Raw genomic sequence first — 24,734 nt, 5'->3', positions numbered from 1 at the left:
CTGTGATTGTACTGAATTCATTTATCAGTTCTACTAGATTTTTGGTAGAGTCTTTTTTTTTTTTTTTTTTTTTTCTTTTTTAGGGATGGAGGGAGAAGGGTGCAGAGGGAGGGAGAGAATCTTAGGTAGGCATCATGCCCAGTGCAGAGCCCGATGTGGGCTCAGTCTTGACCTGAGCCAAAATCAAGAGTTGGACACTCAACCAACTGAACCGATGAGGTGCCTCTTTATTGTGGAGTCTTTAGAGTTTTCTGTATATAGTATCCTGTCATCTTCAAATAGTGGAAGTTTTATTTCTTCCTTACTAATGTGGCTGCTTTTTAATTGTTTTCTTATCTGATTGCTGTGGGTAGGACTTCTAGTACTATATTAAATAAAAGTTTTGGGAGTGAACTTCTTTATTCTGTTCCTGATCTGAGAGGAAAAGTTCTGTTTTCATCATTGAATAGGATGTTAACAGGATTTTTCACATATGGCCTTTATTATGTTGAGGTATATTCCCTCTAAACTTTCTTTGTTAAGAGTTTTTATCATGAATGGATAATATACTTTATCCTGTGCTTTTTTTGCGCCTATTGACATGATCATCTGGTTTTTATCCTTTCCCTTGTTAATGTGATGTATCATGTTGATAGATTTGTGAATATTAAACTACCCTTGCATCCCAGGAATAAATTCAGATTGATCATTGTGAATGATTTTTTTTTAAACCTGTCATTGGGTTTGGTTTGCAAACATTTTGTTGAGGACTTTTACATCTATGTTCCATAAAAGATATTGGCCTATAGTTCTCTCTCTCTCTCTCTCTCTCTTTTTTTTTTTTTTTTGGTAGTGTTTTTATCTTGTTTTGGTAACAGGGTAATGGTGGCCTTGTGGAATAAATTTGAAAGCTTTACTTTCTCTTTTATTTTTTGGAATAGTTTGAGTAGAACAGTTACTAACTTTTCCTTAAAGTTTTAGAAGACTACATCAGTGAAACCATCTAGTCCTAGATGTTTGTTGGGAACTTTTTGATTATAGTTTTGTTCTTGGTAATCAGTCTGTTTTAATTTTCTTTTCTTTCTTGCTTCAGTTTTAGAGGGTTATATATTTCTAGGAGTTACCCATTTCTTCTAGGTTGTCCAATTTGTTGACATAATTTTTCATAATATTCTCTTACTATTCTCTATTTCTTTGGTGGTTGTTATTTATCTTTCATTTTTTATTTTATTTATTTGAGTCTTCAAGATCAGATCTTGCAAATCATAGTTTTACTTTCAAGCATTTCATTTGTCGAAAATAATCCAGTAGTTACCATTGCCTAGAATATGCAGTAAATTTTGCTAATAAAATCTCAGTTTTAAGAAAGGTTTGATGTTGACTAATCAGATATTTGATTACTGACTGTTTTTAGTATAAAGTAAACAGCTAAATTCATTATATTTGGATTTTTTTATAAAATAGATATTTGGTGCTTGAAAAACTGAAGAAAGAAGAAGCTGACCGAATTCATATATTCAGTTCTTTTTTCTATAAACGCCTTAATCAGAGAGAAAGAAGAAATCTTCACGAAACAACTAATCTATCGTAAGTCAAGCTCTGAAAATATTTAACAGTTGTAGTAACTCACTCAAGTTTAAGTTAATGAAAAAAGCACTTGTATTAAGGCAACATTTGTTAATTCTTTTGCCAATTAGCAAAATTAATAAAATTCATAATATTCTAAAACTTCAAGAATACCTGGAATTCATAAAGGTTTTTGGTCCAGTATCTAAATCAGTAATCCCCAGATATGCCTGATAATTTAAAAAAAAAAATTACTTGGATACTTACTAAGTACAGATTGCTCTGTTTTACCCTAGATGTTCCATTCCTATTACTTAAGAGAGGAACCTATGAATCTGTACTTTTGATAACTTCTTTGGATAATACTGCTCCAACAAGTTAAGAAAATACTGTTCCGTGTATTAGCCTTCAGTTAGTTTGTTTATAATTCCTGTCCTTATAGTGATTGCATCCAGCCCTAATTTGCACCGATACTTGGTTAAAAGATGTATACATAATGCCGTAAGGGCTATCAGTTGTCTTGAATTGATGGCTATTGTGGATAATATAAATAATATTTTCTACTGTTTCAATGATTACTAATTTTACATCTTAGAGTTGATGATAGTGATTGGTTTGACTATTGGTTCATAGTCTATTTTATTTCATCTTCTGTAATACTCATTTTTCATGCTCTCTTTTCCTCAGTCATTATAGGCCATGGTCTAATACATTTCTCAATATAGTTGTTAATATGTAGTAAGAAAAATAGTAGCACTGGTTCACCTAGTAAGTAGTAGCAGGAGTTAAAAATTCCTTCTTACAGATTCAGTGATGGGCAGTTTCACACATTCCTAGCTCCATCTGAGATGTTCTTTTTTCTTTCCCTGACTTGTTAAATCATTTTATACACTGTTTTATTTGTTAACATCTTAGTCTGCATAATTTATAAATGGCTGCATATAAGCTGAAGCACTAGAAACATTTCAGGAAGTGATAGTTTATCTCTTGTCTTATAGAATACAGCAAAAGCGACATGGGAGAGTAAAAACATGGACGCGGCATGTAGATATTTTTGAGAAGGATTTTATTTTTGTACCCCTTAATGAAGCGTGAGTAATAACTTTATTTATGTAACTGTGAAGGCTATTTTTTGAAAATGTGTTTATGAGTTGAAGAATTCATTTTTAAACTTCTTTCTGAAATTTGTGTATGTAGCTATATTTATGCTGCAATTTTTATGAAATTACTGCAGTTTCTTAGTGAATCATGTAAGATGTTGAATTTTATAAATACTAGCAAGAAATCTTTCTAATTTTGTTTTACTCACCAATGTAGAATAACGTCATTTTTAAGAAGTGGTCTATCAAACATCCTAGAGAACAGATTTCTTTAGGCAGAATGATGACTAGGTCACATGGATTTTGAATCTTTGAAAACACCTTGGCTCTTAACCAAAAGAGAAAAAGATGGTCAAATGTATGTCATGTACTCAAATTTAAAACCATGCTGACTACTTTAAGCTATTTTCTAGGTAAATGAGAGTGCTTAAATATTTTGTTTTCCCACAGTGATTAGAGAGACAATGATGTGTAGGATAGTAGGAGTATACAATTTAGACTTGAGAGATTTTATATTTCATTTTTCTGTTCTCCTATGCCTTCTGGCCAAAATCTCCAAGGAATACACCTTGGGTTTATTACTTGCATCAAGGGAGAAAACACACCATGGGCAACCATGAATCCTCTCAGTAAAAGTGTCTTTGAAAGCATCTGACCTTTGGTTTGGTCAGTGGGGGAAGATGTAAGGAAGCAATTGTTTGGGTAAAGAAGTAGCATTTACCCATTTAGCAAAAAGAAGGGAATATTTGTCTTTTTTTGTTGCATTGTGACCTTGTTTGTTTCTTCTTAGAAAAACTGAGAAATGTCCTTTCTTTGTCTCAGTTTATCATAGTTGCAGAGTAAGTTTGTCTGGGGTTGGTATTCTATAAGATTGTTTATGTCTAATAAGCCTATCTGTGCCAGGCTAGCTTCTGAATTTGCTCTTTTTTTTCCCCTTCTTACTGTGAAAAACAGAGTCACTCAATAGTATAATCAAATTCTGTTTATTTAAAAATCATATGTTAATTGGGGCGCCTGGGTGGCTCAGTGGGTTAAGCCGCTGCCTTCGGCTCGGGTCATGATCTCAGGGTCCTGGGATCGAGTACTGCATCAGGCTCTCAGCTCAGCAGGGAGCCTGCTTCCCTCTCCCTCTCTCTCTGCCTGCCTCTCTAACTACTTGTGATCTCTGTCAAATAAATAATTTTTTTAAAAAAATTATATGTTAATCATAAGACCTGTGTTCTCTAATGAGCCTAGCCAAAGATAGGTAGGCTAGATCAAAACACTGGTTATAGCTATAAAGCCCAACTTCTTCAGAGCTGTATATTTAAGTCAAACATAGTGTCACAATTTAAAACCAAGTTTAAAACTAATTCTTAATTTCTTGATTTCTTAATTTCATTTCTCAAAAATAAGGTGTCTTGACAGTAATTTGTCATAAAGAGTAACATATGAGCTGCCTGCTTAGGTGAAAGGGAAGATAAACAAAGAGAGCTCTTTTTCAGAAATGAAGTATAAAAATTTAAGGTACATACTGTAGCAATAGAGGCACATTTCTCTTAGTGCATCTTGAGGCTATGATAAATGCTTCTGGTTATCTTGGTGAAAGAAAGAGAATGAACAAAGATACAGAGTCAGTAAAGGATTCTGCAAAAGACCAATGCCCTTGGTAGATGGGAAAAAAAGCCTCCAAATTCTGAGGGCTCATTTTGCCTTGTTTTCTTTTTGAAGAGCTAAAGCCACAAATAGTTCTGTTTATTAATCATTTTAGATAGGCTGCTGTGTTTCTGCTGTTTTACTTTTGATTTTCTTGGTAGTGATAGTTTCTTAGACTTTAAAGTTTATAAGCTGTTTGTTAAAAATTGGTAAGGCAAAAATGTCAGCATTTAGATCCGATTTTAGCCTCTTCTCCCACTGGTGGTTTTAAGGTCAATGTGTAGCTGCTCTTAAAAGGGATCACATGGGGCGCCTGGATGGCTCAGTCATTAAGGTCTGCCTTTGGCTCAGGGCATGATCCCGCGGTCCTAGGATTGAATCCTGCTGAGCCGGAAACCTACTTCTCCCTCTCCAGCTCCCCATGCTTGTGTATCCTATCTCACTGTCTCTGTCAAATAAATTTAAAATCTTTTTTTCATAAAAGCAAAACCCTGTCACTTAGTGGTTGAAAATAACCTCAGATGTAGCTGATTCAGGTTTCTCCTTTCAGCTAGGTAAAGAAAGAATTTTTCTTAGTTTTTAGGTATATAACAGAAAATTTATGCCTTATACATATTTGTCATAGCTAAGAAATATTAAAAACTTTGGTAGAACTTGTGTTGTACCTTCAGCTTGAGAACTATATTGTACCAAATTAATCAATTTTTAAAACATATGTTTTCACATTAACTTTTCTGACATTGAGCTGTGACTTACAGTTAGCCAAACTTGGAATAAAGTGAGAAAGATGGTATGTGGCTCTTTCTACTAACCTAGTCTGACCTAAGTCCATAGAACAGTGAGGGTTTATAAAGAACAGGAGTGAAGCATTCCTCCATCTGGCCTTTAATGTGCTGAGGATGAAGCCAGCCTCTGTCACCCTTGTATTCATGCTATCTGATGAAGAGATAATTAGTGTTTCTTCATATTACTTTGGAGGAATTTAACATTTTATAAAAGTGAAAATATAGAATAACTTGTTCATGTAAGGATAATACAGTTTTTCACTCCTCAAACATCTGTTGAATACCCTATTATATGATAAACAGTGTACTCAGCCAATAAATTCTCTGACATCTATAGCCTGTTCATTGTATCTTAGCATATAGCACTGTCTAGGAAATAGTAAGCCCCTAATAAAATGCCTCATTAGATTAGTGAATATTGCGGCACCTGGGTGGCTCAGTTGTTAAGTGTCTGCCTTTGGCTCAAGTCACGATCCCAGTGTCCTGGGATCAAGCCCCATATTGGGCTCCCTGCTCAGTGGGAAGCCTGCTTCTCCCTCTCCAGCTCCCCTGTGCTTGTGCCCCCTCTCTCATTATCTCTGTCGTAAATACATAAAATCTTAAAAAAAATTTTAAATGAATATTAGCCAATGTTAGCTGTATAGCTTTTTACTCATGGCTTCTAACCTATTGTTAGAAACCGTGATACCTGAATTCAGCTAAATCAGGAGCACACACCTGATAGCTGGGACTCTAGTAATTCTGAGATTTTATAATAATGCTTAAAAAATAGGTACATTATTTCATTTTAATTATGTACATCTCAATAAGCATAAGATAAAGAGCTATTTAATATTTTCAACATCTAGTGATGCCTAACCTTATTCTTAATAAAAACAGATGTGGGGTAAAAGTTTTTAAGTTTTATGTGTGCAATATTTGGAAATGTTCAAAATTAGACAGCCTGTTTAGGCTTCTGAAAATAGTTTAATCTTGAGCTAGTTCCTATCCTTTGACATGAATAGGTCAAGGGAAATGGGAATGGTGAATTACAGTAATCTAATTTATATTTTCTTAAGTCGCCTAAAAGTAAGAATGAATTTTTTCATTCAAAAAGCAATAAAAGGGGGTGCCTGGGTGGCTCAGTGGGTTAAAGCCTCTGCCTTCGGCTCAGGTCATGATCTCAGGGTCCTGGGATCGAGTCCTGCATTGGGCTCTCTGCTCAGTGGGGAGCCTGCTTCCTCCTCTTTCTCTGCCTGCCTCTCTGCCTACTTGTGATCTCTGTTTGTCAAATAAATAAATAAAATCTTTAAAAAAAAAAAAAAGCAATAAAAGTTCAAGGGATTATTTGCAAAATTGAGTGCAGGCTACATAATTCTAAAAAAATTATTTTTTTGAATAGATGTTATATTCTATTAATGATCATATAAACAAGTGGATTCATTTGAGAATTGAAAAAATCGGGCATTCTTTATGTTTGTTGACTTTAGAAAAAATATGTCAATTGATACTTATTGCCAAATATAATAAACTCTCCTAATAATATATTTAGTAGTTTTGTTTGTTTTTTACAGTGCACACTGGTTTTTGGCTGTTGTTTGTTTCCCTGGTTTGGAAAAACCAAAGTATGAACCTAATCCTCATTACCATGAAAATACAGTCATGCAAAAATGTTCAACTGTAGAGGACAGTTGTATTTCTTCTCCTTCAGCCAGTGAAATGGACAGTTGTTCACAAAACTCTTCTGTCAAGCCTGTAATTAAGAAGATGCTAAACAGAAAACATTGTGTAGCTGGAATTGATTCAAGTGCTGAACAAGAAGAAGGTGACCCTCATTCTCGGAGAAATGTAGGCAGTGTGAAATGTAGTCTGAAAAAAATAAATCATACTGCAAGTGAAAATGAAGAATCGAATAAAGGAGAATCTACATGCCAGAAAGTTGTTGATAGGACTAAAAGTGAAAATGGCCTACAGAATGAATATTTAAGTTCTACGCACCATACAGGTATGTGTCTAAGTGTTTTGAAAGAATCAATGAATTCAGAATAAATTGGTTTTTTTATACATAGGATTAAGATTTCAAAGCGCACTTTTTTTTAAAGTCAGATTTATTGAGATACGACTTATTTACAGAAACATTCACCCATTTTATAAGTATAGCTCAGTGAGCTTTGATAAATGTATATAGTCATATAATCTCTACAATAATCAAGATTTAGAACTTTTCCATCATTCCAAAAAATTCCCTTATGCCTTTCTACACCCCAAAGAAGGTTTAAAACTGTAGTGCAAGGGGGGCGCCTGGGTGGCTCAGTTGTTAAGCGTCTGCCTTCGACTCAGGCCATGATCCCAGAGTCCTGGGATTGAGCCCGAAATCAGGCTCCCTGCTCAGCAGGAAGCCTGCTTCTCCCTCTCCCAATCCCCCTGCTTGTGTTCTGTGTCTCTCTCTCTCTCTCTCTGTCAAATAAATAAATAAATAAATAAATCTAAAACAAGCAAGCAAACAAACAAAAAAACTGTAGTACAAGGTCTACGTTTTTCATTTATAGCAACTTGGGTTTATTCTTATTTCATAGGCAGTTAATTGTGGCACAAACAGTAGTTGGACACTCTTAGATCTTTAAGGCAAATTAGTTCATTCTTCTCAATTTATAGATGGGCAAATAGAGATCAAGTAGCGAGAGTCAGAAATTAAAGCCTTTCCTCCAAAATAGTTGATGACACTCAAATGAGAGGTTAGTTCTTTATTCTTCACTCTCTTTCATGTTTCAGTGTGAAGAAGGGTGCTAGTCCAACCTCTACTTCTTTATTTCCATTCAGTTCTAATGAATTGAATTTTTTTCCCTTGAATCAGTTCCATATTTCTAGCACTTGTTAGAGAAATCTAGTTTCTCTTCCAGTACTTAAATTTCTTATCAAATCAATTTTGTAATTTTCTCTCCATCCCAAAAGTAAAATAATCTACTTCATAAAATCCATAATATGCTATGACATGTGCCTTGCTTCTTAAGCTGTGAATAAATCTAATACATTTGCTTTGGAGGAAAAAGTCAGAATAAGACATAAAAGATATTATGTGAATTCAGAAAGGACTTTCAAAGATTAAGAATGCTGGAGCTCCTTGGTGGCTTGGTTGGTTTAAGCATTCAACTCTTGGTTTCGCCTCAGTTTGTATTGGGATTGAGCCCCATGTCACAGTCTGTACTCAGTGTGGAGTCCGCTTCAGATTCTTTCTCCTTTTGTCCATCCCTGATCATGCATTCTCTCTCTAAAATGAATAAATAAAATCTTAAAAAAAAAAAAAAAAGAATGCTGAAGATAGTCTTGATACTTTCACTACCTTATTTTAGTACTTCAGAATGCTATTGTTGAGTTTTATAAAAAATAGTTTTTATTTGTTCGACATACTAGCTGCATAAATCTGATTTTAGCCCCAGATTGATGATCTTTGTGCCCTTTGGAAGGTATAAGATAAATGGCAGAAAGGGGAAATACAGCAGTTACAGCAAAAAAGTACATGTAATGTAAATATTTGCTAATTCACGTTTGTCTATTTCATTATGCAGGAAATGGAATGAAGATAGACAAAGTGGGTAATCACTAAGTGCAGCCTGTATTATTTTTCAGCTTTAGTATTTTAATACTTGAGTCGAAGAAAAAGTAAGACAGAATTAGATACTATTAAGTATTGGTGAAGATGTGGAGAAATTAGAAACCTCATGTATGAGATGACTGGGTGGCTCAGTCGCTCAGTCGCTTAAGTATCTGCCTTCGTTCGGCTCAGGTCATAATCCTGGAGTACTGGGGTCAGACTCCTTGCTCAGCAGGGAGCCTGCTTCTCCCTCTGCTTGCCACTGCCCATGCTTGTGTTCACTCTCTCTCTCTATCTGACAAATAAATAAATAAAATATATATTTTTTAAAACCCATATATTATTAGTAGGAATGTAAAATGGTGCAGCTACTGTCTTTGGAAGAGTTTGATTGTTCCTTACAAAATTAAATGTAGAGTTATAGTATGACCCAACAGTTTCATTCCTACATATATATCTAAGAGAAATAAAAACACACTAAACTTAAACTTAAACATGAATGTTCATTGTAGCTATAGTAACCAAAACGTAGAAGCAACCCAGATGTTCATCATCTGACAAATGGATAATCAATTAGTGCTATATCTATTCAGTGGAATATTATTAGATCATAAAAAGAAATGAAATACTGATATATGCTACAACATTGATGGTCTTAAAAATGTTGTGAAAGTAGTCACCAAAAAACCACATACTATATGACTCCATTTGTATGAAGTCTCCTGAACAGGAAAATCTATAAGTAGATTAGGGCTAGTGTGATGTGGCAAATGGGAGTGAGGGAGTATAAAGGGGGGATGATAGCTAAATAGCTGAAAGATACACGGTTTCTTACTGAGGTTTAAAATTTTTCTCTGATGAGGGGTGCCTGGGTGGAATAGTTGGGTAAGTGTTTGACTCTTGGTTTTAGCTCAGATGGTGATCTTAGGTAGTGAGATTGAGCCTGGCGTTAGGCTCCATGCTCTGTGCAGAGTCTACTTAAGACTATCTCTCCTACCATCTTTGCCCCTCCCCCTGTTAGCATGTATGTGCTTTCACAAATAAATAAATATTTAAAAATAATAATTAAGGGACACCTGGGTGGCTCAGTGGGTTAAGCCTCTGCCTATAGCTTAGGTCATGATCCCAGGGTCCTTGGATCGAGCCCCACATCAGGCTCTCTGCTCAGCAGGGAGCCTGCTTCTCCCTCTCTGCCTGCCTCTTTGCCTACTTCTGCCTACTTGTGATTTCTCTCTCTGTCAAATAAATAAATAAGAAATATTTTTAAAAAAATAAATAAAATTTACTCTGATAGTTGCACATACATGTAAATATATAAAAACATCTGAATTATACACTTTAAATGGGTGAATTGTATGATATGGCGGTTATATTTCCACAGAACTGTTTTCTTTAAAGTTCCTCTTTCATCAGTAATCTCGCACTATAATGTGAATTCAAATTAAAAATGAATGAAGTTCCTGACCTAAAGCAGTGGGACAAGCCGAGCGCTTCATATACACAAACTGCAAAAACTTCTAATGGGGGGCGCCTGGGTGGCTCAGTGGGTTAAGCCGCTGCCTTCGGCTCGGGTCATGATCTCAGGGTCCTGGGATTGAGTCCCGCATCGGGCTCTCTGCTCAGCAGGGAGCCTGCTTCCTTCTCTCTCTCTCTGCCTGCCTCTCAGTGTACTTGTAATTTCTCTCTGTCAAATAAATAAATAAAATCTTTAAAAAAAAAAAAACAAAAACTTCTAATGGCCCTCTCCCTCAAATTAATGTTCTAGTTAAATAGTATCCAGTTTAATTTAAGTAAATATCCTTAATATCCTGGTGGAGATCAAAGTAAAGAATCCTCTGATTTATGAAGTTTGCCTTTTTAAGAACCTTAAATCCTTGAGGATTTTTTTTTTAAATCCTTTTTTTTTCAACTGTAGTTTGTATATTTGTTTTTATTTTTAGTTTGCAACCATATCAACTATGTCTTCCTTAAGGGAAATTAATTTATCTTTATGGGGTGTGATACATTGATATTTTCTGTTCTTTTTGATACTTGTCATAATCCAATGATAGTGTCTCACAGTTTGAAAAATAGTGCTCTAGAGTGAATCTGCATTTCTGTGCTTTCATCAGATGTTTCCAAGGTATCACTCACATTAAATAAGAGTGCTTTCTAGAGGTGCTTTTATTACCTCAGTGAGGTTGGTTAGGTAGTCTCTGTCCTATATGAAATGATGATATATTAGAAATTAATACAATTATTATAATTTAATAATTATATTAATAATCACTATAAATTAATATAAGAAGAACTTGTAAAAATTTCTGTGATTGTGATTAATATCTCAATAATTGATTTCTGTTTTGCCTGGGAATATAATTGACAAGATTTAAAAGAAACATTTTATTTTCTTCTGTTTTGTTTTATTTATTTATTTGTTTGTTTTGTTTGTTTGTTTTTAAGTAATCTCTACACTCAATGCAGGGCCCAAACTTCAAACCCCAAGCTTAAGAGTTGCACACTCCACCGACGGAGCCAGCCAGGTGCCCTTAAACAAAGCATTTTAGATAGTTTTAATATAGTTTTAACTGTCGAACGCATAGAGTTACAAGTGTTGAGTCCTGATATCAGATAATAATATGCTGTTGTAATAAGTAGGAATTGTATCTCATCATAAGGATTAGGTTAAGGCCAACTGTAGGAAAATAATGTGTGTTATCGGTACTTTCATTTGCTAGTTTTTCAGTTGAGCATCATATGAAATAGTTGTCTTACTATGGTACATGAAAAAGGTGTATGTTTTAAACTCTAGAATCACATGTGGTATCTTCAGAGGATCTGACTCTATGAGAAGCTCTCAGAAACTGAGACTGATAAAAGAACAGTTGAGTTATCACCTCTCAGTGTACACCAGGACATTTACTTACTGAATAAAAGAATTATTGTTTTTCTGCCTTTTTTGAAATGCACATATATTTAATTTGAGTAAGGTTTATATTTATATTACATAGCCTCTGTAGATATGAATAATTGGCTGCTAGAATAACTTGATTATAATTGATTGTGAATTTCCTGAGGATTTGGACTGATTTTGTTCAAATATAGATATTTTAGCTTCAAACAAACATAAAAATACAGATTTTTGAAAAAAAAATTATAAAGGCTATTTTTCATGTAACAAAATGATTTACCATAGTGCTTTATTATTTATTTTAAATAGTATGTTTTAAATCACAACTTTTAGAGAGAGAGACAGACATCTTTTCCGAGGCATGTTTTTTTTGCTGTCTTCTCACCCCATCTTCCTTTTTAATAACTTCTAGTTCCCTTTTAACAACTTATATAAAAATAAACTGTATCCTGTCTAATACACCTTAAAGTCATACTCTTTAAAGTGGAAAAGGTATACTCTTTAATAAACAGATTACTAAATTTGGTAGTAGAGTCCTCGGTTTTCATTATTTTCATGTAAACCTTATATTTTTTTCCAAAACGTGTGATTAGCATCTTTCAGCAAAATATTTTGAAGGATTTAGATTCTTGAAACTGACTTTTTTAAGTATCAATTTCAAATTTATGAATCATTTCATGCTAAAATTTTCTTGGGTTATTTTATTTTATTGAAAAGTCAGTGAATATAACAAAACATGAAGGAAAAGTATATGGGATGCCTTGGTGGCTCAGTCAGTTAAGCATCTGACAATTTCAGCTCAGGTCACGGTCTCAGGGTCATGAAATCAAGCCCTGTGTTGGGCTCTGTGCAGGGCATGGAGACTGTTTAAGATTCTCTCTCTCCTTCTACCCTTCCATTCCTTTCTTGTGCTCTCTCTCTCTCAAAATAATAATAAAAAAATAAATTTAAGACAACTATCATATGATCTCCCTGATATGAGGAAGTGGTGATGCAACATGGGGGCTTAAGTGGGTAGGAGAAGAATCAATGAAACAAGATGGGATTGGGAGGGAGACAAACCATAAGTGACTCTTAATCCCCCAAAACAAACTGAGAGTTGCTGGGGGGAGGGGGTTTGGGAGTAGGGGGTGGGATTATGGACATTGTGGAGGGTATGTGCTTTGGTGAGTGCTGTGAAGTATGTAAACCTGGTGATTCATAGACCTGTACCCCTGGGGATAAAAATACATGTTTATAAAAACTAAAAAATTAAAAAAAAAAAAAAGAAAAAGAAGGAAAAATAAACAAGGGTTCGAGAACTCATCCGTAGCTACTATCCTAACATCTTGAGTAGTTTCATTTTTGTATTTTTCTTTTTATTATTTGTCCCCAAACAAGCTGTGTAACTTAATTTTATTTTATTTATTTATTTATTTTTTAAATTTTATTTATTTATCAGAGAGAGAGAGGGGGAGAGAGCAAGCACAGGCAGACAGAATGGCAGGCAGAGGCAGAGGGAGAAGCAGGCTCCCTGCTGAGCAAGGAGCCCGATGTGGGGCTCGATCCCAGGACGCTGGGATCATGACCTGAGCCGAAGGCAGCTGCTTAACCAACTGAGCCACCCAGGCGTCCCTGTTTAACTTAATTTTAATCATGTTTATGTTTTAATCTGTATTATACAATTTTTCACAATTTTATAATTTTTATTTTAAAAATGTATAATATTTTATGTTCTATAATTAACTAAGTATTCCTGTTATTGGACATTAGGTTATTTTTAGATAATTGTAGCTTCTGTTACTAAGGATAACTAGCATACCTAGCACAAAAATGTTTTAATACACATACATGTATATATCTATATATATTTAAACATACATATACTTATAATTGATACCTAGTTTTAAATTTTAATGAATTTTAGGGTCTGAGTAGTAGAAACAACTTCATAATTTATACTGAATCCAGGTTTTTATTAGAAGTAAATTATATTTGTGGAATTACATGTTAATGCAGATTTTTATCCATAGCTACTATATAATTAATGACTAGCATTAATTTTAACATCATATACTATAAGGTATGTGCATGTCCTTTTTAAAATTATATAATGTTTCTTTCGTCACTAGAAGTCCAATGCGCTATCCATTGCGCCACAGAGCCACCTAATTATATAATGTTTCTTATTGATATAGATGGCTTAAGCAAAATTAGACTAAACTATAGTGATGAATCAACTGAATGCAGCAAAATGCTTGAAGATGAGCTCATTGACTTCTCAGAAGATCAGGATAACCAGGTAAGACCTAAGGTTTGCAAAAAGCTCCAATATTTTATCTAAGTTTTTCTTGGAGTCCTGTAAGCAGTTCCTTCTACCAGTAACTCATGCCTTCTGAATTTGGGTCTCCTCTCAAAGCACAAACCTAAGTTTTTAATTCAGAAGTTGCCAGCGGGGTGCCTGGGTGGCTCAGTGGCTTAAGCCTCTGCCTTCCTCTTGGGATCAAGTCCCACATCGGACTCTGCTCAGCAGGAAACCTGCTTCCTCCTCTCTGTCTCTCTGCCTGCCTCTCTGCCTACTTGTGATCTCTCTCTGTCAAATAAATAAATAAAATCTTTAAAAAAGAAAGAAGAAGTTGCCAGGGTAAATGTATACTGTTTTTTTATTTTATTTTTCTTCTAGGGTTTTTATTTTCATTATTGCCATCATGGAGTAAACTAACATTACCTACCTCAGAACAGTTTTAATACAAAACTGATTCTCCCACCTAAACCCCGCCACTAGCCCCACTAACTCTGCCATCCCTTTCTCTTCCTCTTTTAAAGCATTTATGGGTCATACTTAACCTTTGGTCTAACTTATTCAGGAGGCAAATGTGCATACTTGATTATGTAGTATTTGAGCACAGCAAAATTACTATTTTTTCCACATTTCCAGTAATTCTTTTCTTCTAGCTTAATGTATATGTATCATGGCGGGAACATACAATATTTAGTTAAAACTAACATTGGTAGTGGCGCCTGGGTGGCTCAGTGGGTTAAAGCCTCTGCCTTTGGCTCAGGTCATGATCCCAGGGTGCTGGCATTGAGCCCCACATCTGACACTCTGCTCAGCAGAGAGCCTGCTTCCTCTTGACTCTCTGCCTGCCTCTCTGCCTATTTGTGATCTCTGTCAAATAAATAAATAAAATCTTAAAAAAATATAACATTGATAAATTTTCATATTTTCTTAGAGTTCTAATAAATTTTACTTACACCAAGAATAAAATATATTTTTGAAAATATTTTATGACTCAGTTAAAGAAGGCTATGTTGATAGAAAAGTTGTAAGAATCTTACGGCATTCCATTTCTTTAATCTCTGAACTTTTCTTTAGTTGTTTGAATAAACTTTGAGTTTATCTAATAGTGAAGATAGCTTTGTACTGCACCATTTTTCCTTTTTGCACAATCCTCCTGTGAACAAAAGCCATTCTTTGTGGTGTCTAAGAAATACAGTTTTTCTCTGCAACTTTACACAGGCATATATATATGGATTATACTCAAGGTTTGTAATGAGTGCTATACTGTGTTCCTTTGGGGTAATAGTTATATGAACTAGCTAATATATGTGTTATTATTTCTGTTTATTATTTCATTTATAAGGTTGCTAGAAGCTTTCTGAAGAACAGGAAAAGCTTTGTTTTACATTGAAGATAATCTACAAAATAAGGCACACTGTCATTAAGTTGTCTTCTCTTAAGTGAAGTACATGTATGGTTCTGTCACAAAGGTGTTTCCCAAAACTCTTTAAATATTTCTGATTTAAAAAATTATTTATGTAAAAGAATAAGTCATTCATATTCCTATTGAGAAACAGTTATCTTACCCAACAAACTAAATTTTTGTAGAAATATCTAAAATCAGAACAGTAGTATTTGAAGAAGAATCAGTCCTACTCTATTCATCTTTAAAATTTTCTTTTACATTGAAAATTAGATATAACAATGTCATAGCCTTCTGATCCATGGTTTCTTTTTATAAAAATGTCAGTTCTGTGGCATTGGATAATTAGAATCAGGTGACCACAATTTCTCATGTCTGAGGACTATTATATAGAAAAAATTTATATATTTGCTACGAAGATTTTTATTATCAGTAGTGCTGTTTTGTGAGGTTATTAATTATTTAGATTGTGTTCACTACTAACAGGCTGTCTTTTATAGGATGATAGCAGTGATGATGGATTCCTTGCTGATGACAACTGCAATTCAGAAATAGGACAGTGGCATTTAAAGCCTACTATCTGTAAACAGTAAGCATTAACTTTATATCTCGCATACTGCATGATAAATTTTATTTACATACCCTGATAGAATAAAACGTAACTGGACAGTTTTTATTTCAGCAAGTCCTTAAAAATCACAAAACCTGTCTAAGATGAGTGAGGAGAGTTGGGCTATGCCCAGTGTCCAGGCCTCAAGTTGGGGAGAATCTTGCAAAAAACACTGGATTCTAAACTAATTCTTTTCTTTTTCCCCTAAGTGATCTCTACACTCAGTTTGATACTTGAACTCACAGCCTTGAGATCAGGAGTTGTATGCTCCACCAGATGAGCCAGCCAGGTGCCCCTAAACTAATTCTTCTATATGATGATTACCTGTTTTGTTATCTATAATAGGTTTTAGTTAGAAGTGGGATTATTTCAGAGCACCTGACTGGCTTAGTCTTGATGTTTGGGTTGTGGATTTGAGCCCTACGTTGGGTACAGAAATTACTTTAAAAAAAAAAAAGGCTTAAAAAAGTGGAATTATTTCTATTTTTCATGGTCCCACTTTTGCTAATTTGGAATTGGGGGATTTTCAAATTTTCAGAATTATTTTAACTTTTTACTAAATTTTGTATTCTTTTAAGGAACCAAAAATGGAACTTTAGTCAAATATGTTTATAATAAGAAGTGGTTCAATTAATATTATACAATTTGTTTTATTTTGTTTTTTAAATATTTTATTTATTTGTCAGAGAGAGAAAACACAAGCAGGGGGAGCAGCAGAGAGAGGGAGAAAGCAGGCTCCCCACTGATTAAGGAGCCCAGTGTGGGACTCGATCCGAGGACCCTGGGATCATGACTTGAGCCGAAGGCAGATGCTTAACCGACCAAGCTACCCAGGCATCCCTGTAATCTGGTATTTAATATAATTATGGGTAATTAGGTATTGTGTTAGGGTATATGTGTCTGTAAGATTTATTTTTCCCCCAAGTTTTACTGAAGCAAGAGAATTTTGAATATTTTAAATTCTGTTGATAGTGCTCACCTCTTTATGCCTTTTAAACATTATAAAGTATTGGGGGCACCCGTTGGTTAAGTGGTTAAGCATCTGCCTTCAGCTCGGGTCATGATCCTAGGGTCTTGGGGTCAAGCCCCTCGTTGGACTCCCTGCTCAGTGGGGAGTCTGCTTCTCCCTTTCCCTCTGACCCTCCCCCCTGCTTGTGTTCTGCTCTCAATTGCACATGTGTGCTCTCTCTCAAATAAATAAATAATCTTGAAAAGATAAAATATTATCTTAATATTAATAATATTGATATAATCTAATATATAATTTATAAATTAATAATAATATTATCTTAATGTTAATATAAATATTAACATTTGGTCATTTCACCCTGCAGACCTTGTATCCTACTGATGGACTCACTCAGAGGCCCTTCTCGGTCAAATGTTGTAAAAATTCTAAGAGAGTAAGTTCAAAATCATAATTTGTATTTTGTATTCTGGTGGGAATGAGGGACTTGTATATTAATATATGTATATTCTTACCATATGTGCATTTTTGCAGGTATTTAGAGGTGGAATGGGAAGTTAAAAAAGGAAGCAAAAGAAGTTTTTCCAAAGATGTTATGAAAGGCTCTAATCCAAAAGTACCCCAGCAAAATAACTTCAGTGATTGTGGTGTTTATGTGTTACAGTATGTAGAGAGCTTTTTTGAGGTGGGTTTCAGTACATTTGATCTGATATAATAAATAATAAAACAGTGTATAGGGCGCCTGGGTGGCTTAGTGGGTTAAAGCCTCTGCCTTTGGCTCAGGTCACGATCCCAGGGTCTTGGGATCGAGTCCTGCATCGGGCTCTCTGCTCAGCAGGGAGCCAGCTTCCCCTCCCCCCCCCCCCCCGCCTTCAGGCCTTCTTGTGATCTCCACCTGTCAAATAAATAAAATCTTAAAAAAAAAAAAAAGAATTTAAAAGAAAAAAATAAAATAGTATATAGTGACTCCTTAGCACAGGTTTGAACTGCATGGGTGTACGTCTATGTAGATTTTTTTTTTTTTTTAATAAATACAGTACAGTATTATAAGTGCATTTTCTCTTCCATGTGATTTTCATAATAACTTATTTTCTCTAGCTTGCCTTATATAAGAATACAATAATATAATACATAAAACAAAAAAATATGTGTTAATTGACTGCTTATGTTACTGGTAAGGATTCTGGTCAATATTAGACCATTAGTAGTTAAGTTTTTCAGGCATCAAAAGTTCTATGTGGATTTTGGACTTCACAGGGTCAATGCTCCAAGTCCCCACATTGTTTATGGGTCAACTGTATTTGACCTTATGTTAATGTAAAAAACACAATGAGGAAATATTTTAAAGAGTTTGAAAAACATTTCAAAAACTTTTCTAGGAAGCAGAAAATCCCAAATTGGAGAATTTTTAAAGCATAAAAAGACTATTTATAGGGGCATCTGGGTGGCTCATTGGATTAAAGACTCTGCCTTAGGCTTAGGTCATGGTCTCAGGGGCCTGAGGTTGAGTCCCACATTGGCCTGCTTGGCAGGGAGCCTGCTTCCTCCTCTTTCTCTACCTGCCTCTCTGCGTACTTGTGATCTCTATCTGTCAAATAAATAAAATCTTTAAAAAAAAAAAAAAGACTATTTATACTTTATCAAATCCAGGGTTTGTTGACATCATTCTCATCACTCTGATCAACTCTCCCTCTTCCTAGCTCTTCCCATCTTAAGAAATGTCTCCCATGATTTGGACTTTTACCCTCTTTTCTTATTTATATTCACTGTCTTCATTTCCACAAGTCCTATTTGTTTCTCAAATCCTTGTAATCTGGCTTTACTCTCATCTTTGTATTGAAATTGTTGCCAATTTCCCAGCACCATTTGGCACTATTGACCATGCATTCTTCATAATGCTTTCTTCCTTTGACTTTAGGGGTATAATGCCATACCGCTCTTGGATATTTTTAATAATTATCTTGACTCCTGGGATGCCTGGGTGGCTCAGCTGGTTAAACGTCTGCCTTTGGCTTAGGACATGATCCCGGAGTCCTGAGACTCTCAGTCCTGAGAGTCAGCCCCGGCTGAACAGGGAGCTTGCTTCTTCTCCCTCTGCCCCTCCCTGCTGCTCATGCTCACGCTCTCATGCGCGTGCTCTCGCTCTCTCTCTCTCAAATAATAAAATATTTAAATAAAAAAGATAACTCCGCTGTCTCTTTAAAAAAATTACCTTGACTTCTTCCTCTTCATCCATCATCAGTATAGTGCTCAGTCCTGTGAATTCTATCACTTAATGTTCTATATGTTCATTTCTTTATTCCTGCTCCCACTTTCTAAGCCCAATACACTGACATCACCATTCTGAATTGCTACACCAGTCTTTAAGCATGCTGCCTTTTATTTTACACAGTTTTCCAGAAACTGAAATCTAATCATTTTACTCCTGTTGCTTTTAGGCTAAAGATGAAAATCCTTCACATGGCCCGTGTGACCCAACTTCTGTCCAAGCTTCTGGTTTCATTCATTTCCTACCTTTCGTATGCTAGCATTCTGTATATCAGCCACCTGAATGTCATTCATGTTCTTATACTGATCGTGTTTTTTCTTGCCTCTTGTCCCTACCCAGGATATTCTTCCCCGTTGCTTCTATCATTCCTTATTGGACTAACTTCTACTCATTCTTCAGGTCTTAGCTTAAATATCACTTATTGGAGCACCTGGGTGGCTCAGTTGGTTAAAGCATCTGCCTTCAGCTTGGGTCCTGATCCCAAGGTCCTGGGATCAAGCCCCATGTCGGGCTTTCTGCTCAGAGAGCCTGTGCTTCTCCCTCTCTCTCTGCTGCTCCCCCTGCTTGTGCTCTCTCTCTCTCTCTCTTTCTCTCTCTCTGGCTCTCTCAAGTAAATAAAATCTTTTAAATAAATAAATATGTATATATGTCACTTCTTGGAATTGTGTTAAGCCCCTAGGCATGGATTCTTATAGACTTCCTGCTTTTACTCTTACAATACTTGTCATGTCCACTGTTTTAATTGTTATCTTTCTATCTAGACTAGGGTCAGCAAACCATTCATAAAAGGGGCAAGTAGTAAATATTTTAGGCTCTGTGACCATACAATTTCTGTGTCTACTCTCTATTCAGCTGTTGTGGCATGAGAGCATCCATAGATAAATGAGTTATTGTGGCATGTTCCAATAAGGCTTTATTTACAAAAATAGACAGTAGGCAGAATGAGGCCTACTAGCTGTAGTTTGCTGACCTTTGGTCTATACTATAAGATCTTTAGGCAAAAACTGTCTCATTATTTCCAGTGCCTAGCACAGTATCTGGCATGGGATAGATAATAAATAAGTGCATGCTTATTAAATGAGTTACTGATTTTTTTGAATGCTCTTGTGATTGAGACTAAAATATTTATTATAAATTTCTAATGTGCACTTAATATTTTTATTTCCAGAATCCAATTCTCAATTTTGAACTACCTATGAATTTGGCAAACTGGTTTCCTCCCCCAAGAATGAGAACAAAAAGAGAAGAAATCCGAAACATAATTCTGAAGCTTCAGGAAGATCAGAGCAAAGAAAAAAAGAAGCAAAAGGACACTAACTCAACAGAAACATCTTTAGGTGAAGGAACAGAACAATATGTCAATAACATCTCAGATTGACCCATTTCTGATGCTTGTCAGTATTGCCTTCAGAATCTGAGTGACTTTCAACTTTGGGGATACACAGTAAAGAACTGAAGTGTTCACTACTCAGAGTGATCTGGAAATGTTAATGCTTGTATAAATGTCATATAATTAATTTCCAATGGAGTATGTATTAAGTAAAAGTTTGTAAATATGTTAATGAGGCCAATTTTTCCAGCATTTATAATTATTTTTTTCACTTGTTAGGAAGCTTTTGTTATGTATTTTCTGTTAATAGTACTTAAAACTGCAACTTCTAAACACAAAATAAATAAAAAGAAAATATTTATAGGAGGAAATGATTAATTTGATATTCTTTAGTGAACTTGTATTAAATTCTTTAGTGGGTGTGACATATTTCATGGGAATATTCAAGTATCTATGATAATCTCTTGACCTGCATTTGTTCTAAAATAACTTGAAACATGAAACTATGATTAAATATAAAAAAGAAAGATCATCTTCATATGCTTGTATAGTGGAAAAAAATAACAGTTTTTTATTCATACACTCCCTTGTGTTCAGAGAACCCCCAAAATGTAATATTTATAATTTTACACAAATATTTAAGAAGCAGTATTAAAAATATTCAAAGAAAAATAATCTTGACTTATACTACTAAATAATAATTATAATTTATCATACCTTATTGTCAAGTACATTTCTGAAGACATCAAAGACTCAGGTTAAACTATTTTGGTAAGTGCAGCTTAAATTTCAAATATCCCATGTTACCTTTCTATATTATAGCTTAAAGTATGCTACAATCTGTGTGATATAGTTAATTAATAAACATTTTTAAGCTGTGTGAACACAGGAATTTAAATAGGAATTTACTATTTTTTGTAATGGCTTTTGCTATTTTTTTCATTGCTCATTTTGTTCTCATTATTTTGATAAACAAAGTATCAGATTTCTGTGCTTGAGTTTTTTAGTGTAAATTATTTTTACATGTAATAGTACTGTCTTTAAGTCAGTTGCATAATGCAAAAAAATAATCTACCTTGAATTCCCCTTTAAAAACACTAAAATGTGATGGTTTTGATGATGGATTTACAACTCATGTAGGGATTGTACATATATCTGCTGAAACTATTATTTTCAAATGAAATATTATACATTTCTTTTGAAATAACTTTGAGACTTGAAATATATATTTTAAAAGTCCTTTTTTTGTTAAATAATTTTTAAAATGCACATATAACAAAAGTAGTTGAGAATAAAGTAAAGGCCATTTTTATCAGCAATTTTTTTTTTTTTTAAATCTGGCCAAATCTAGCAATGTAAGCAATGTTTTAGGCTATTTTCTTGGATTTAATAAGGTCCATGAGTGTGTTTGGGGTATATGAGGGTGTTGTTAACAATAACTAAAAAACGAAAAATAGAGGAATCTATCGAGACATGTTCATTAAAGGAGATATTAATATATAAGCTCAAAGAAAATCACCATTAGTGGTATCAATTACAGATTTGTTACTTTGAATATCTTAAGATTTTAAATTTCAGATTATATTTTTTCTTTTTCAGGAATACACTAGAGCTGTTAGCTTAAATATGAAAAACTAAAAGAGTTTTGGTGGCTCAGTTGTTTGAACGTCTGATTCTTGATCTCAGCTCAGGTCTTAATGTGAATTTGAGCCCTGCATTGGTCTCCACACTGGGTATGGAGCCTACTTTAAAAAAAAAAAGTTTAACTTTATTACTTACTATATATAGACAAAAAAAATGAAAAGTATTTTTAAAATCTGATAGCAGTAAGCAAAATTGGCATATTTAATTTTTAATGTATTTTATCAGAATTTAAAGATGCCGAAAAAGCTATTCCAAAGTATTTGTTTTATTTTAATTTCTAGTGGTTGGATTCGCACTCTTATTTTTGATATGATAAAAAGATAACTCATTTCTTGAGCCAACTCAAGTCAATCACATTTTGACATGAAAAATACAGACTGGGGCGCCTGGGTGGCTCAGTGGATTAAGCCGCTGACTTCGGCTCGGGTCATGATCTCAGGGTCCTGGGATTGAGTCCCGCATCGGGCTCTCTGCTCAGCAGGGAGCCCGCTTCCCTCTCTCTCTCTCTCTGCCTGCCTCTCCATCTACTTGTGATTTCTGTCAAATAAATAAATAAAATCTTTAAAAAAAAAAAAAAAAAAAAAAGAAAAATACAGACTGATGTCTGTCAACTTTCTACAGGTAAAGTATCTAGCTATTTAATTGTATTTCCCCCACCTCATGCGAAATTCTATTTTTAAATAGTTATGCTAATAACTTTGGAATATGTAGAATCTTTGGAGACTGTCAGGTTGAGCTTCAAATCTAGACTTAATTAAGAATCTTTGGTGTATATTCACATTCTCTTCATAATTGTATACTTTGGTACTTCTATATATAGTTTAAAGTGGATATCAACCTTTAAAAATGTGTTATTAGTACTTAGAAGTTGTCAAATTTTACAGTTTAGAGGTTTGTTGCTAGACACTGAAACTGCACTATGAGTATCTGGTGTCTTAACTAATTAGATAGGTCGTTGTATTTGTTTTCTTGTTGGATAGAATAACGGCTAATCATTTTTAGAAGGGTTTTAGATTACTTGCCATAAAATTTGTATGTGTCTTAGCTCTTGGTAGCTTAGGAGCAAAGGTAGCATTTAACAGGTCCTTTCCTTTTGATGATGCCAAGACAGCTGAAAACTTAATGGTATTATTTCAAGTTCACATAAACTTTAAGTCAGTTAATCATAGTAACCTGTAATTGAAGTGTTAGTAGGAAGTTTTATTTGAAAGGATAAAATAATTGAACTATTTCTTAAGTTTCCAAAATAAATTCAATATTTTTTTCTTAAAACCATGATCTCTGAAGGCTGTAAGATATATAAAAAGAGTAAGTTTCAGTTTCTTAGAAATCAAAAATTGAACTTAAAGTCTCAGACAATTTACTGAACAAGAATAATAAAGAGTATATTTTAATATATACGATTAAAGGTTGTGGAGTAATGCTGCTGGAATAGAGGGGCACCTGACTGTCTCAGTTGTAGGCCTTATGAGTCTTGTTCTCGGAGTCATGAATTCTAGCCCTGTGCTGGGGGTGGAGATTACTAAACAAAACAAAACTACTGGAATAGAAGAATAACTTGGTTAGAAATAACAACCTTTAACAGATGAGGTAATGTTGTGCTTTGGTTCTAAAAGAGAGAATGCTACAGATCACTTTGAGAACTAAAGGAGAGAAGGGAGATTACTCTAGGGTCATACTACAGACTGTCTAGCCAAGTGAATATAAATGGATAGTTTACCAGTAAAGACAACCAAATTCACAGAGCCAGACCAGATTGTGTTGGGACATGTTATCTACTAAAGAATGTTCTGAAATAATTCAGCAGGATTTGCTGGTACATTTGTTGGTTTTCCTACTCCCAGGATGAAGAAAAAAGGGTTGTGAAAACGTCTCTTCAAAACTTCACTTCAACCACAGAGGAAGAATTGGTTGTCAAAGGGATCAAATGTGTACCTTGGGGAGAAGTAGTCCTACCACATTAATTCTGATAAATCAGATCAAGGAATAATGGTAGAGTATCCTAAACTACTCTTAAGGAAATAGTGTAATACAGACTCATGGCCTGAAACAGAAAAAAGTTTAGCGGTCTTTACCATCTTCATTACGAGTGACAGTTAAACTATCCTTATTGCAAATGTTTACAGTGAGGAACATATTACCAAAACAAGGATTTTTATCTAGAAATGTGGGAACTTTCCATAATACACATACCTAGGGTTTCAACCCCAGTAGTGCCATATATTTTCAGATAATTCCTTGAGTAATTCTACTACAAAGCCACTGATTTAAAAGGATCAATATATATTCCTGACAGCTTTCAAGTTGCTGGTTCCAAAGATACTAAAGCCTGTCTGCATTTTTTGCTCTCAAATGCTTTAAAATACACTTTTATACTGCCTCCCCCACAATTCTCACTAAGAACTTGATCAGTGAGTTATTAAATTGCTGTTACTAAACTTTGAAGAATATAAAGAAAATTACTAAGTTACTCGAAGTCTAGAGACTGGCAGATAACCTAATTTTTCAAAGGGTAGTAAGTAGATTCTGCAGATTATAAGATAAAACATCAACTTTTGATAAGATTATAAAATGAATGACTGTTAAAGTCAAGGTTTTATTTTTTATTTATTTATCTTTTTTTAGATTTTATTTATTTATTTGGCAGAGAGATACAGCCAGAGTGCACAAGCTAGGGGAATTGCAGAAGCTCCCCACTGGGCTGG

The 24,734-nt window shown here is 34.4% G+C and overlaps 1 protein-coding gene across 6 annotated transcripts in view; it reads left to right on the top strand.

The window, feature by feature from the left end:
• Positions 1-21,624, top strand: part of SENP6 (SUMO specific peptidase 6) — a 129,977-nt gene extending 108,353 nt beyond the window's left edge. For all 6 annotated transcript variants that reach the window (XM_059177254.1, XM_059177252.1, XM_059177251.1 and 3 more), the window contains 8 exons: positions 1,444-1,566; positions 2,544-2,636; positions 6,619-7,049; positions 13,704-13,807; positions 15,710-15,798; positions 17,154-17,222; positions 17,321-17,471; positions 20,224-21,624. In XM_059177254.1, the coding sequence (XP_059033237.1) occupies positions 1,444-1,566; positions 2,544-2,636; positions 6,619-7,049; positions 13,704-13,807; positions 15,710-15,798; positions 17,154-17,222; positions 17,321-17,471; positions 20,224-20,433 (1,270 nt within the window). In that variant the 3' untranslated portion in view covers positions 20,434-21,624. The remainder of the gene's footprint in view (positions 1-1,443; positions 1,567-2,543; positions 2,637-6,618; positions 7,050-13,703; positions 13,808-15,709; positions 15,799-17,153; positions 17,223-17,320; positions 17,472-20,223) is intronic.
• Positions 21,625-24,734: the final 3,110 nt, after the last annotated feature.

The sequence above is a fragment of the Mustela lutreola genome, chromosome 6 (genome assembly GCF_030435805.1).
Source record: "Mustela lutreola isolate mMusLut2 chromosome 6, mMusLut2.pri, whole genome shotgun sequence".
Taxonomy (NCBI): domain Eukaryota; kingdom Metazoa; phylum Chordata; class Mammalia; order Carnivora; family Mustelidae; genus Mustela; species Mustela lutreola.
This window is presented reverse-complemented; position numbering and strand designations above follow the sequence as displayed.